The 12,191-nt window shown below is 48.9% G+C and overlaps 1 protein-coding gene across 9 annotated transcripts in view; it reads left to right on the top strand.

Annotated features, from left to right (window-relative positions):
- tnikb (TRAF2 and NCK interacting kinase b) overlaps positions 1-12,191 on the top strand; it is a 52,473-nt gene that overhangs the window by 16,447 nt on the left and 23,835 nt on the right. For all 9 annotated transcript variants that reach the window (XM_076290551.1, XM_076290545.1, XM_076290547.1 and 6 more), the window contains exons 3-13: positions 3,351-3,407; positions 3,863-3,988; positions 5,748-5,858; positions 5,970-6,060; positions 7,007-7,137; positions 7,316-7,370; positions 7,904-7,982; positions 9,115-9,290; positions 9,768-9,831; positions 10,222-10,420; positions 12,055-12,171. In XM_076290551.1, coding sequence (XP_076146666.1) covers positions 3,351-3,407; positions 3,863-3,988; positions 5,748-5,858; positions 5,970-6,060; positions 7,007-7,137; positions 7,316-7,370; positions 7,904-7,982; positions 9,115-9,290; positions 9,768-9,831; positions 10,222-10,420; positions 12,055-12,171 — 1,206 coding nt within the window. The remainder of the gene's footprint in view (positions 1-3,350; positions 3,408-3,862; positions 3,989-5,747; positions 5,859-5,969; positions 6,061-7,006; positions 7,138-7,315; positions 7,371-7,903; positions 7,983-9,114; positions 9,291-9,767; positions 9,832-10,221; positions 10,421-12,054; positions 12,172-12,191) is intronic.

Here is a 12,191-nt window from a genome sequence, read left to right as displayed (position 1 = left end):
AGTAGTGTGTGTATGTGGTTGTGTGCGTGGGCGTGTGTGTGTGTGTGTGTGTGTGTGTGTGTGTGTGTCGCTGTTGCACCCTGACTTAACTGCCATGCAGACGGGGGAAGATTAATTGTGACTTCCTATTTTTCAGTCATATCCCACAGTCTTGTGATCATAGCTTTGAAAAGCATGAGAAACACAGGCACATACACATTAACACACACAGTCAAACTCTCTCTTTCTCTCTCTCTCTCTTTCTTTCTCTATCTCACCCATACACACACAGACACACACACACACACACACACACACAGACACACACACACACACACACACACAAACACACAAACACGTGACTGCATGACCACTGCCAGACAGCCTGCTGGTGATGTATTTTATGCGCTGGCGAGGAGAGGAGAGGAGGGCACTCTCTCACACAGGCACCATGATGAAACAGCAGAGCAATGGACCCAGACAGCAGGCTGCACAGCAGCATTACCTTTACCAACAGCGTTACAACGAGAAAAAATACAAATTCACATATTCAATTAGTCAGACGAACACATATGCATGTAGACAAGTGCATGCAAATGGACAAACGCACCACACACAGAGACAAAAACATAGTCGGATCACATCACACAGACAAAACATACAAAGACGCACAGACAAGCACATCCGGACATAAACATCCATACAAAAAGGCTCTCACGGCATAGTCCCCACGCACGGCATAGCTAAAATTATTCTCACTTCTTTTATTTGGAAATAGAGAAGAGGGGAAAAAATCCTTCTCTTATTACAGTGCTTTATGACGATGAGTAATTCTTTTGATGATGTAATGACATGCAGCCAGGGCCAGCAAGAGGCTAGGTGAGGAGAGAACAGTCTGTTCACGTCCGCAGTCCGTCATGTGTCAGTCTGTACCAGGCTGCCTGCTGAGGTGATGTCTGTGTCTGTGTCTGTGTCTGCTGTTGGGGGGTCGGGTGATGTTCGTTTCATTTGGTGACTGAGCTTAACACTCATTTCACCTTCTGCATAATTAACCACAGACCCCCATCATCTGTGTCCTCACTTCCTTTCGAGCAAGATTGTAATATAGGGCCATAATGTAGATGCTAAAACTTGTCTTAAACAGGTGTTTACATTTTGTGTGAGGATCTGATTCGTCTGGGTGAGTTGTGAGAGTGGTGTTTGGGGTCAGTGTTATGGAGCCAGCCTGACAGATTTGGCTGCGGAGCTTCGAGTTGATGAGCTTTTTATAGCAGTACCATGGCGCGCAGTGTGAAAATATGCAAACACGTGAGTTATGCAAGAATTCTCTGACAAGCTCATCTAGTCTGCAAATGCATTAATGAGATCTCCTCTGAAAGGTGTCTAGCAACCAGAATGTGTGTCTCTGCACCTTCATCTCCCTCTCGCTTTTCTCAAGCTCATGCGGGCGGGCGCACACACACACACACACACACACACACACACTCACAGATAAGTATGCACACACACACACACTTAGACCTTTGATCCATTTTGAATTTAGAGTCTCTAACTCTCCTAGTCTACCAGTGAAGTTTTAGACACAGATTTAATGAATTAAACTAGATTGCTATAATAGGCTTTATCATCTGTGGAAGGTTTTTTTAGGACAGACACACACACACACACACACACACACACACACACACACACACTCCTTCTCTCTCTCTCTCTCTCTCTCTCTCTCTCTCTCACACACACACACACAGAGGAGAACACTCACATCAAGTGTTTCTTTATCATTTAGTGTTTGTTGGTGGCTACTTTCACTGTATTAAAGCTCCAATCATGTGTATTTGATTTGATTTATTCAAACTTGAGCAATCTTCGAAAGCTTAGCCCTCATTTACAGTGATGTTGAGTAGGTGGAATGTACAACAACAAAACAGGTAATGAGGAAAAATAAAAAGATAAGATCATGTGTGGACCAGTAGAAAGACCGCTCTCCTGGTTGCTGTCCACTTGCCCCAGCTTTTCCAGAGCTGACCTGTGATCAGAGGAGATCACGTGTGCGGTGTGGCGTGGTGTGGCCCACAGATGAGGGCATGCCGGGTGGAGGTGGCCCGCTTGTCCTGTCCACAGGGGGGTCAGTGTCGGGGTCAGATTGGGGGCAGACGCAGAGTGGCCGCGGCGCCAGCATCTCCTCCTCCCCTGGCGTTGGAGGCGTGAAGCTGGGCCGGCGCCACGCTCCGGCTGCCCTGACCTCCCCGCTCTGGCCTGAGCTCATTAATACTTTCCGTCGATGGAAAAGCAGTTAATGAGGACGGGCGGACGGGAGAGAGGGGGGGGGTTGGGGGGCACGTCTGCCGCTTTGGCTCTGGGATTTTTCAAGCTCCCTTTAGTTGCTCCTGTCTCTGCCTTTCATTCACATTTCCTTCCCTTCGCTCTCTCTATCTCTCTCTCTCTCTCCCTCTCTCTCTCTCTCTCTCTCTTTCTCTCTCCCTCTCTCTCTCTCATTCTTGCTTGCCCTTTCTCTCTGTCTCATTCGCCTCGGCAGCTCCCTGCCTCTCTCTGCTGAGCACTGAGCGTTGGGGATGAAAGGGCGTTTGTGCATAATGCATCCAGAGGAGGAGTACGCACAGACAGGTGCAGGGGAGGGATGCTTGTACTCCACTGAGTCCCTGAGAGTGGAGTCGTCCACAGTGCTGCTCACTTGCCAGCAGACTGCATAGTTATGGGCTTTATTTGTCCTGGATACCAGTCGCCCAGGTGATGAGACACACAATAAAGCCACTTTATTTGGGTTCCTGGTCAGTGTTTTTGATTCCGAGTGGACGTATGGTCTCTTGGCATGGAGCGGTGTGGAGGAAATGGGGAATACAGTGGGAAAAATACCTTCGGTTATCAAGAACAATACACAGCTTCTTTCATTTCCACATTCTGCTGTGCTATCCCAGAATTCCACTGCCAGCGTGTTGCATAACAGGTTTTTTTTCTGGCTGCCTGTTCAATCCAAACAGAACAGTCCTCTGGTGGCAAAGGAGCTCTGTCACCAGGAAAAGAAAATGTCTCCATCACAAGCCAAGACCACTCACACTGACTTTTGGGTCTGTTTCAGTCATTCTTGGAAGGGCATATTTGCTGTTTCTGTCTTTTTTTTTTCATTTTGATATTACACAATGATGTGACTGCCAAAAAGCTTGCATGGTAATCAGTTGATTTTTTGTGTTCTCATCACGCACACACACACACACACACACACACACGCTGGCAGAGCACACACACTGACATAACACACTCACTCTTGCTTCTAAACCTGTCCCGATGATGTCTTTTAATAGCCTTGTGGGTGGGAAAGGAAGAGTGATTGACAGGTCTTGTTCTGTTTCCAGGGCTGCCATGTCAAGACAGGACAGCTTGCTGCGATCAAGGTCATGGATGTCACTGGAGTAAGTTAGCACTCTCTTTCTATCCTTTTTTCTCTTTTCTCTTTCATTTTTTTCTTTCTTTACACTCTTTTTTTAGGTTTTCACTGCCATATACTCTACTCGCTTTCTTTTCTTGCTTTTATTTTTTCTCTCCTCAAGTACGCTAATTTCTGTGTTTCGTTTTTTTATTTATCCTTCTATCTCTTCATCAGTGTCTTCCTAGATAGATAGATAGATAGATACTTTATTGATCCCCAAGGGGAAATTCAAGTGGTTCCTGTGGTTGGTTTCTCTCTAGACTCCTGCCTACGTAACATTGTAACACACATCCACCAGAAGACAGTTCCTCTTTTTCTCTTTTTTACTTTATCACACATTCTCACACACCCTCTCACTTTTTTTCTCTCTTTCTTTCTCTCTCTCTCTATCTCTCTATCTCTGTCACTGTTATTAACACCTATGTTTTCCTCTGACAGGATGAAGAAGAGGAAATCAAGGCGGAGATCAACATGCTGAAGAAGTACTCCCATCACCGCAACATCGCCACCTACTACGGTGCCTTCGTCAAGAAGAACCCGCCAGGGATGGATGACCAGCTTTGGGTATGAGGCCACCTCTCTAATATACCGTTTGCTACTTTCTCTCTCTGTCTCTCTGTCTCTCTCTCTCTCTCTCTCTGTCTCTGTCTCTCTCTCACACACACACACACACACACACACACACACACACACACACACACACACACACACACATACACACACAGACAGTCTGAATAGGCTGCTGCCTAACTGTTGTCAATGTAGTTCCATATGGTCCAAGGTGGACACCATTTCATCTCTGCAGTGTGCTAGATATATGGCTGAGATGACAATAGAACTCGACTTGACTTGACCTGACATACACAAGCACACGCACGCATGCACGCACGCACTCACACACACACACACACACACATACACACACACACACACACACACACACACACACACACACACACACACACACACACACACACACACACACACATAATCACTGTGTTTTTGCCACTTTGTCCCCCAAGGTTTGCACAGTGGTGGTCACGTTGTGATCTGTTAGCATTTGCAGAGTGTTATAAATATATTAAGGTGGTTTTCGTTGTCCTTCACATTGATGCACACAGCCAGCCAGGACTGTGCTTGTTTGCAGGCACGCTGCTAAGCAACCTGCAGATTGCTGATGCTGTGCTTTACATCGCTACCCACATTGCCATCCGGTAGCAGTCTGTGGTCTTCCCAAACACTCAAATCAAGACACCCCCCCCCCCACCATAGACACACACACACACACACACACACACACACACAGACGGCCCTCGTGGACGGAATTCCCCAGAAGGGAAGAGAGAAATGCACCCTCAGCAGTCGTGACTGGCTGCACGTTCTGTGGTCAGACGTTGTTGATGAGTGCAGTCCCAGCATGCTATTGAGTGTGATCATGGACAGTGCAGACCAGATGAGAGGAGAGGAGTGCATCAGTGTCAGTGACTCCATCCAGCACATGCCCCCATGAAACATCATATTGCATTTCTACTCCAATTCTTCAAGTCCAGTGCAATTGGATAACGATAACAATAAGATAACGCAATGCTTGCTATTTTCATTTCTGAGGAAGGAAATGCCTCAGTATCAGTACATCTGAAGGACTGAGGGTGTTGGGTTGTGAAGAACTCTTAAGAGGCAGCCGCGCTCATTATCTTAAATCATCCCCTTCCCCTAATTTTCAATAATCCTCTACACCAAGGTGAGCCATTTGCGTCCAGATTCTACCATGTATAATATACCAGTGCAGCCTGTAATCGCTCTCCCCTGATGTGACACTGCAACCCTCAGTCATGGTACTTCTCTGCGCCAGTGTGGTTTATACAACACCCATCTGCGCTAAGCGGCTAATCCACCTTTGTTGTGATCGGGGACCGGGGCCCCTCCGAGGCCTGCCTGCGTTTGCGGCGACGTAAACAGAGCTCCCGGTCCTCTCGGAGGATTCCGTGGCCTGAGTTGTCAAATTAAAAAAAACTTCAGTAATCACCAGCGCAAATCTCCTTACACGCTCCACTGTTAGACTGATAGCCCTCTGCACTGATTAATGCTCGTGTGTGTGTCTAATGTTTGTGGGCTGTGGGTGTGGGGATGGGGGTGTGTGCGTTTGCCTGCTTGTGTGTTTATGTTTGTGTATGAGTGTGTATGTGAGTTCATGGGTTTATGTGGTGGATGTGTCTTTACTGTGTCAATGTTTGTGTGAATTTTGATGATCTTTTCTCTCTCTCTTTCTCTCTTACTCTATCTCTCTCTCTCTCTCTCTGTGTGTGTGCGTTTCCCTATGCAGTTGGTGATGGAGTTCTGTGGTGCGGGCTCGGTGACTGACCTGATTAAGAACACGAAAGGGAACTCTCTGAAGGAGGAGTGGACGGCCTACATCTGTCGGGAGATCCTCAGGGTGGGTCACACACTCCCTCTGCTCTCGTTTTTTTTCACTCTCTTTCTCTCTCTTTCCTTCTCATCACTCATTCTCCTCCTCCTCTCTCTCATCTGTCCGTCTGCTTTCCAGGGTTTGACCCATCTCCACCAGCATAAGGTCATCCATCGGGACATCAAGGGCCAGAACGTCCTGCTCACTGAAAATGCTGAGGTCAAGCTGGGTAAGGAGCCTCCCTGCAGGGTCATCTCACACAGATGTCTCCATGAGTTTAATGGAGTTATGGAAGGGCCTTTTAGACTTCATGTGTGTCTGTGCATATGCTCTAGTTTTGTGTGTGTGTGTGTGTGTGTGTGTGTGTGTGTGTGTGTGTGTGTGTGTGTGTGTGTGCATACTGTACATGCATATAGATGTGTTTGTGGCTTGTGGCTTTGTGGATGTGGTTGTGTATATCCATGTACAGTATGTGTGTACATATAGTACATATATCCATGTAGTGTGCACATATAGGTGAGTGTGTATGCATAGGTGTGTGTGGGTTTGTGGCAGGTAGACTGTCTGCTATGAGCTACAGTTGTAGAGTGAGGTTGGGTAGCGATGCTTTTGTTTGTTCCAAGCTGCTACTGCTGTTGCCTATGGGAGGTGTGCTGCTACTCCTGCCTATGGGAGGTCTGCGCTGCCAGAGTTAACCCCAGAGCTGTTTGATTCAGAGGTGCTCGGTGGCGGGGCTCGCCTTGTTGCCATGCCAACGTCGCCCACGGTGACAGGAAGGCAGCGGCGGCGAGGCAGATGGCTGCATGTGCTCCATCAGAGACATATCCGCTAGTTACTGCACACTGTCACATTAGGGCCATTGCCCCTAGACTGATGAGCTACGTGTGTGTGTGTGTCTGGGAATTAGTGTGTGCACCTGTTTGTGCTTGTGAGTGTTTACCTGTTTAAGAGATTGTGTGTGTGTGTGTGTGTGTGTGTGTGTGTGTGTGTGTGTGTGTGTGTGAGTCTTTCCATATACTTGAGGATGTCTTTCCTTATACACATTTTTGTTCATATTATCTCTGTGGTTTTGTATATTGTGGTGACTGGTGTGTTTATGTGATTCCGTATGTGTGTGTGTGTGTGTGTGTGTATGTATGTGTGCGGTGTGTGTGTGCGTGTGTCTCCCCTCACAGTGGACTTTGGTGTGAGTGCGCAGCTTGACCGGACCGTGGGCCGGAGGAACACGTTCATTGGCACGCCGTACTGGATGGCCCCAGAGGTCATCGCCTGCGATGAGAACCCAGACGCCACATATGACTTCAAGGTACCTCCGCCTCTGTCCCTTTCTGTCAGCTTTTATAAATAGAGACTGCAGGCATTGAGTCACGCCTTTATCGGGCTGTGATTTCACTCCGAAAGTATGACACCATTAAGCTTAGAGTCTCATGCTCGCTTTTTTTTTGTCTTCTTTTCTCTCTCTCTTTCTTTCTGTGTTGCAACAGAGTGATCTGTGGTCTTTGGGAATCACCGCCATAGAGATGGCAGAGGGAGCGCCACGTAAGCATTGCACAAGTCTACACAAGTGAAACCAGCAGACCTCGACTGAGATTAGGGCTCTATGACACAATAACAAAAACACATGGCTCAGTGTTGTGTAATACACATGTAGTTGTGTAGTACACATCTCCGGATACACCTGAATGGCTCACACAAGAGCACAACATTAGCACCATCAAAGACTTGTCCAAAGACTTTGTTATTAGACAACACAGCCAGTGAAACCACAGCCACACACTCTCTTTCTCTCTCTCTCTCTCTCTCTCTCTCTCTCTCTCTCTCTGTCCTTCTCTCGCCATGCTTTCTTTCTCCCTCTCTCATTCTATCTCTCTCTCTCTCTCTGTCCTTCTCTCGCCATGCTCTCTTTCTCCCTCTCTCCCTCTCTCTCTCTCTCTCTCTCTCTCTGTCCTTCTCTCGCCATGCTCTCTTTCTCCCTCTCTCCCTCTCTCTCTCTCTCTCTCTCTCTCTCTGTCCTTCTCGCCATGCTCTCTTTCTCCCTCTCTCATTCTCTTTCTCTTTCTCCATCTCCACAGCGCTGTGTGACATGCACCCCATGAGGGCCCTCTTCCTCATCCCCAGGAACCCGGCACCCCGGCTCAAGTCCAAGAAGTGGTGAGTAGACAAACCCCACCCCACACAGCTACCGCACCCTTCCTCCGCAGACCCCCTGGCGTCCTGCAGCGGCTCCTTATCAAGCCCAGTCAAGCAGCGCTCTGGAGGCGGCCTTATCTCCAACGATGGAGTGTGTGTGAACGTGGCCCGGCTGCCACAAGCTTCTGAGTCATCGGCAGAAGAATGCAGTTTGGTGACAGACGGGATTATATCGCCCCCCCATCCCCCCACCCACCCCTGATCGAGTTACTCTCATTACTGCAGCGGATAGCAACCCCCCCGCTGTAATCCTTACCTGTGGGAAACAGGCTTCAAGCACATCTTCATTTGTCCACCTTTGATGTTTGTGGGTGCGTTTGTCCCATTCTAAAAACAGAAGGCGTGGATTAGAGCAGGTGTCACTGCAGGGCGTTGGCAAGTGGCCAGTCTAGCGGTGGCATGTTTCTCAGGTTGGCAAGAGATTGTCTGTGGCTACAAATTGGAAGCATCATTGAGTGCCCTGCCCATTCATAATCCCAGATAACGATGAGAAAGGACTGTGCAGTACCTGCAGCGCCTTAGTGAAATAAAGGTCAGCACTGATCCAGGAACAGTATCTGAATCATCACAATCTGGGGTGCGTTTCCCAAAAGCATAGTTGCATAGTTGGCAATAGGAAATTGCATTGCAACCAACAAAGTTGCTAACTTAGTTAGCAACTATGCTTTTGGGAAACGCACCCCTTGACGGTAAAATCTTTCCCAGACCAGCGCGCCTCCTACTGAGAGAGTTTATGAAGGTGCCCTGGGCGTCTGTCTTTAAAATCCTTTTATATAATCAGGAATTCTGACCTAAAGACAACAGCAGCATGAAAGCTGAGGACTGTGGGGCACGAGAGCCTAGTCCAGCCCCCTCATGCTCAGCCCCCCCCCCCCCTTGGCATTTTGGTGTCCTCATCTTAACTCTTCTATGCTTTTGCTCCCTCTTCTCCTTAACTCTTATCCATCCCCCTCTCCTCTCTGCTCCTTTCATCTCATCTACTCTACTCTTTTCTCCTCCTCTCCTCTTCTCTACCCCTCTCCTCTCATCTCCCCTATTCCCCTTTTCTCTTCTCTCCCCTCCTCATGTCCTCCTCTCCTCCTCTTCTCCTCAGGTCAAAGAAGTTTCAGTCGTTCGTGGACAGCTGCCTAGTGAAGAACCACAACCAGAGGCCCAGCACAGAGCAGCTGCTCAAGCACCCCTACATCCGCGACCTGCCCAACGAGCGGCAGGTCCGTATCCAGCTGAAGGACCACATCGACCGCACCAAGAAGAAGAGAGGCGAGAGGGGTGAGTCAGCCAATGGCAGAGTGGAAAACCATGACTACAGATTTTGTACCCCTGCTACTCTCGGACAAACCATGCATTAAGGCTCTTCGGATTGAAATTCTGTTTTCGGAAAACAATGGTTTTCGGGTAGGGATCTTGATTACTCCCTCAACCAATTTAGCTCTCTCCATCTCTTGTGTACTCATTTGCCAAGAGAATGTGTGTAATTGGGAAGAGAGTGTGAGAGTGGAAGGGAAATCAAGAGGAAGGAAAGGCACCAAGAGGTGACTGGCAAAATGCCTCCTGTTCTGGTAGAGATGAGATGGGAAATGGAGAGGGCCATGTGTGTCCAATGGGAGCTTTTTTACGCTGTCAGAAATAGTTTCTCAGAGTCCAATTTTGGACAGTCACAGTCACCAACACCATGATAGCTGCATGTAGTGAAGTGTGTATGTGTGTGTGGTTGAGATCTGTGCTGTGCTGTGCTGTGTGTGACAGATGAGACGGAGTACGAGTACAGTGGCAGTGAGGACGAGGAGGAGCGAGACATGGGGGAGCCCAGGTACGTCCTGCACACACACATCACACATCCCCCACACCGATGGCGTACCGTTGTTCAGGATTGTGTCTGAAATGGTGTGAGTGTGTGATTGGTTGTGGATTTTTAACACCACACTGCAGGGAAACTCCATTTCTGTTCAATTGGTATTTTCCAGAGAGAACCAAGAATGGTATTGAACACCGCCAGTAGCTATAGCATTGTACAAGACCACACTGCTGCTTAACATAATGAAACACAGAAAAAGTCAGTACTGAAAAAGCCTGAAGCAGACTGATTTGAATGAATCATTTTCTTAACAGACACAACCAATGACACTATGGTCTTTTTCATAGCCTCTAGTTCTGGTGTATTTTTGCTCAGTGATGTTTAAGATGTTTGTCCCACTCACAGCTCCATCATCAACATCCCTGGTGAGTCCACGCTGAGGCGGGACTTCCTGCGCCTGCAGCTGGCCAATAAGGAGCGCTCGGAGGCGCTGCGGCGACAGCAGCTGGAGCAGCAGCAGAACGAGGAGCACAAGCGCCAACTGCTGGCCGAGCGGCAGAAGCGCATCGAGGAGCAGAAGGAGCAGCGGCGGAGACTGGAGGAGGTGAGGCGTGTGGAGGAGCAGGGTGTGTGCGTGGGTGGAGGGGGGGGTTGGAAAGGAGAGAGAAGAGAGGGAGTTGAACAGGAGAGGGGGAGGAGAGGAGAGAGGGAGACAGAGAGGTGAGTAGACAAACGGCCTGTCTGGAGACTGGGGTGTGGTTCAGCTCAGGTCTGCTCTGCCCACCCTCCATCACCGCTGAGAGGTGGAGAGAGAGACAGAGAGGTGGAGAGAGAAAGAGAGGCGGAGAGACAGAAAGGTGGAGAGATGGAAAGAGACAGAGAGGTGGAGAGAGACAGAGGTGGAGAGAGACGGAGAGATGGAGAGATGCAGAGAAACCGAGAGAGACAGAGACAGAGTGATGGAGAGGTGGGGTGTGTGATTGGGATGGTCAGAAATGCTGCCCTACAACAGATCCCTTCCCCCTTCAAAGGGCATCTCCCAGTGCCTGCGTGGTTGAGCAGCACAGCCAGCCCTTTCCTACACTTGTGTGCCGCTGCATAGGTGCAGTTGTGAGGGCATCAGTCTCTGCGGTACATCTCTCATCAGCTCCCCCTGCTGCAGGGGAGGACTTGCTGGAACCCTGTGAGAGCACTGATCTAGGATCTGCTAAATACTACAAACTATAATCTCTCTCAAAATCTCATACAGAGGATCAGAGTGGAGGGTCGGGGGTGTGGGTGGGGAGAGAGGGAGGGAAAAGGAAGTAAACACAAATTATGGACGACATGACAGAGAATGGGAGACAACAAAACAGCATGGCTAGCAGAGGAATCTGTAGTAGAGGGGGAGAAATTGGCCGAGGGGCACATATTGAGCGAGGGATAGAGAGGACAAGAGCGATGATCCTGTGGGGAGGAATTAGGGCTCTCCCCAGGGTTCCAGCTCTTCACTGACATCCATCCATCCATCCTTCCGTCCGTGACCCCCCGCGGTCCCCGGGCTCGCCTGTCATTCCTCCTCCTCCCAGCAGGGCTCCTGTCAGCCGCCTCAGCGGGGGGGTGGGGGGTGGATATGCTCCGCAGGCCCACAGAGCTCACCCTCTCACACTGCCACCTGGTGGTGGAGACAGGCACACTCGCTGAGAAGTGCTGGGCAGCCGTTTGATTTAGATTTATGTCACATCACCCAAGAGACTGTGGTATCACACAAATATAGCATGGCATTGCTATACAAGATACAAGATACATATAGAATGTGTTAATGATTACAGCATTTATTCATGACACCATGTTATGTGCATATCATAAGTCTTATGATGTCAAGCCATTTGAAGCTCTGTTCATTAGTTCCATTTCTGCCTATGGTAGTCAAAATAGTATATGCAGGGCGTAAACTAGAAATAGTGTCTCTAGTGGAATGTGGTATGAATGGGCAGGGCATAGTTTTTCCAAACATATTAATTCAGTCAGGGACCACAGAGTTTGACAGCTATCTTGTTTTTCGTTGTTGTTCTGTTGTAATTTGAGATAGCATTGGAGACGGAGCTCTAGCTGAAAAAAAAAAGTTTAATGGTCAGGCAATGCTGATTGGCTCTGCCTTTATTGGCACTGGCGTAGCAAGGGGCTGGGGCAGAACTAGAGTAGGTCTTGGGGATAGTGGATGGTGGCTGACCTGGGCTCTTGTTTCTGGGTCCTCAGCAACAGCGACGGGAGCGTGAGGTCAGGAAGCAGCAGGAGCGTGAACAGAGGAGACGCTATGAGGAGATGGAGCAGCTGAGGAGAGACGAGGAGCGTCGGCACGCCGAGAGGGAGCAGGTACATAAAACGCATACATG

The sequence above is a fragment of the Alosa pseudoharengus genome, unplaced genomic scaffold (genome assembly GCF_046254945.1).
Source record: "Alosa pseudoharengus isolate Yale_2024_CS ecotype anadromous, Long Island Sound unplaced genomic scaffold, YU_APseudo_1.1 YU_APseudo_1.1_scf_18, whole genome shotgun sequence".
Taxonomy (NCBI): Eukaryota; Metazoa; Chordata; class Actinopteri; order Clupeiformes; family Clupeidae; genus Alosa; species Alosa pseudoharengus.
This window is presented reverse-complemented; position numbering and strand designations above follow the sequence as displayed.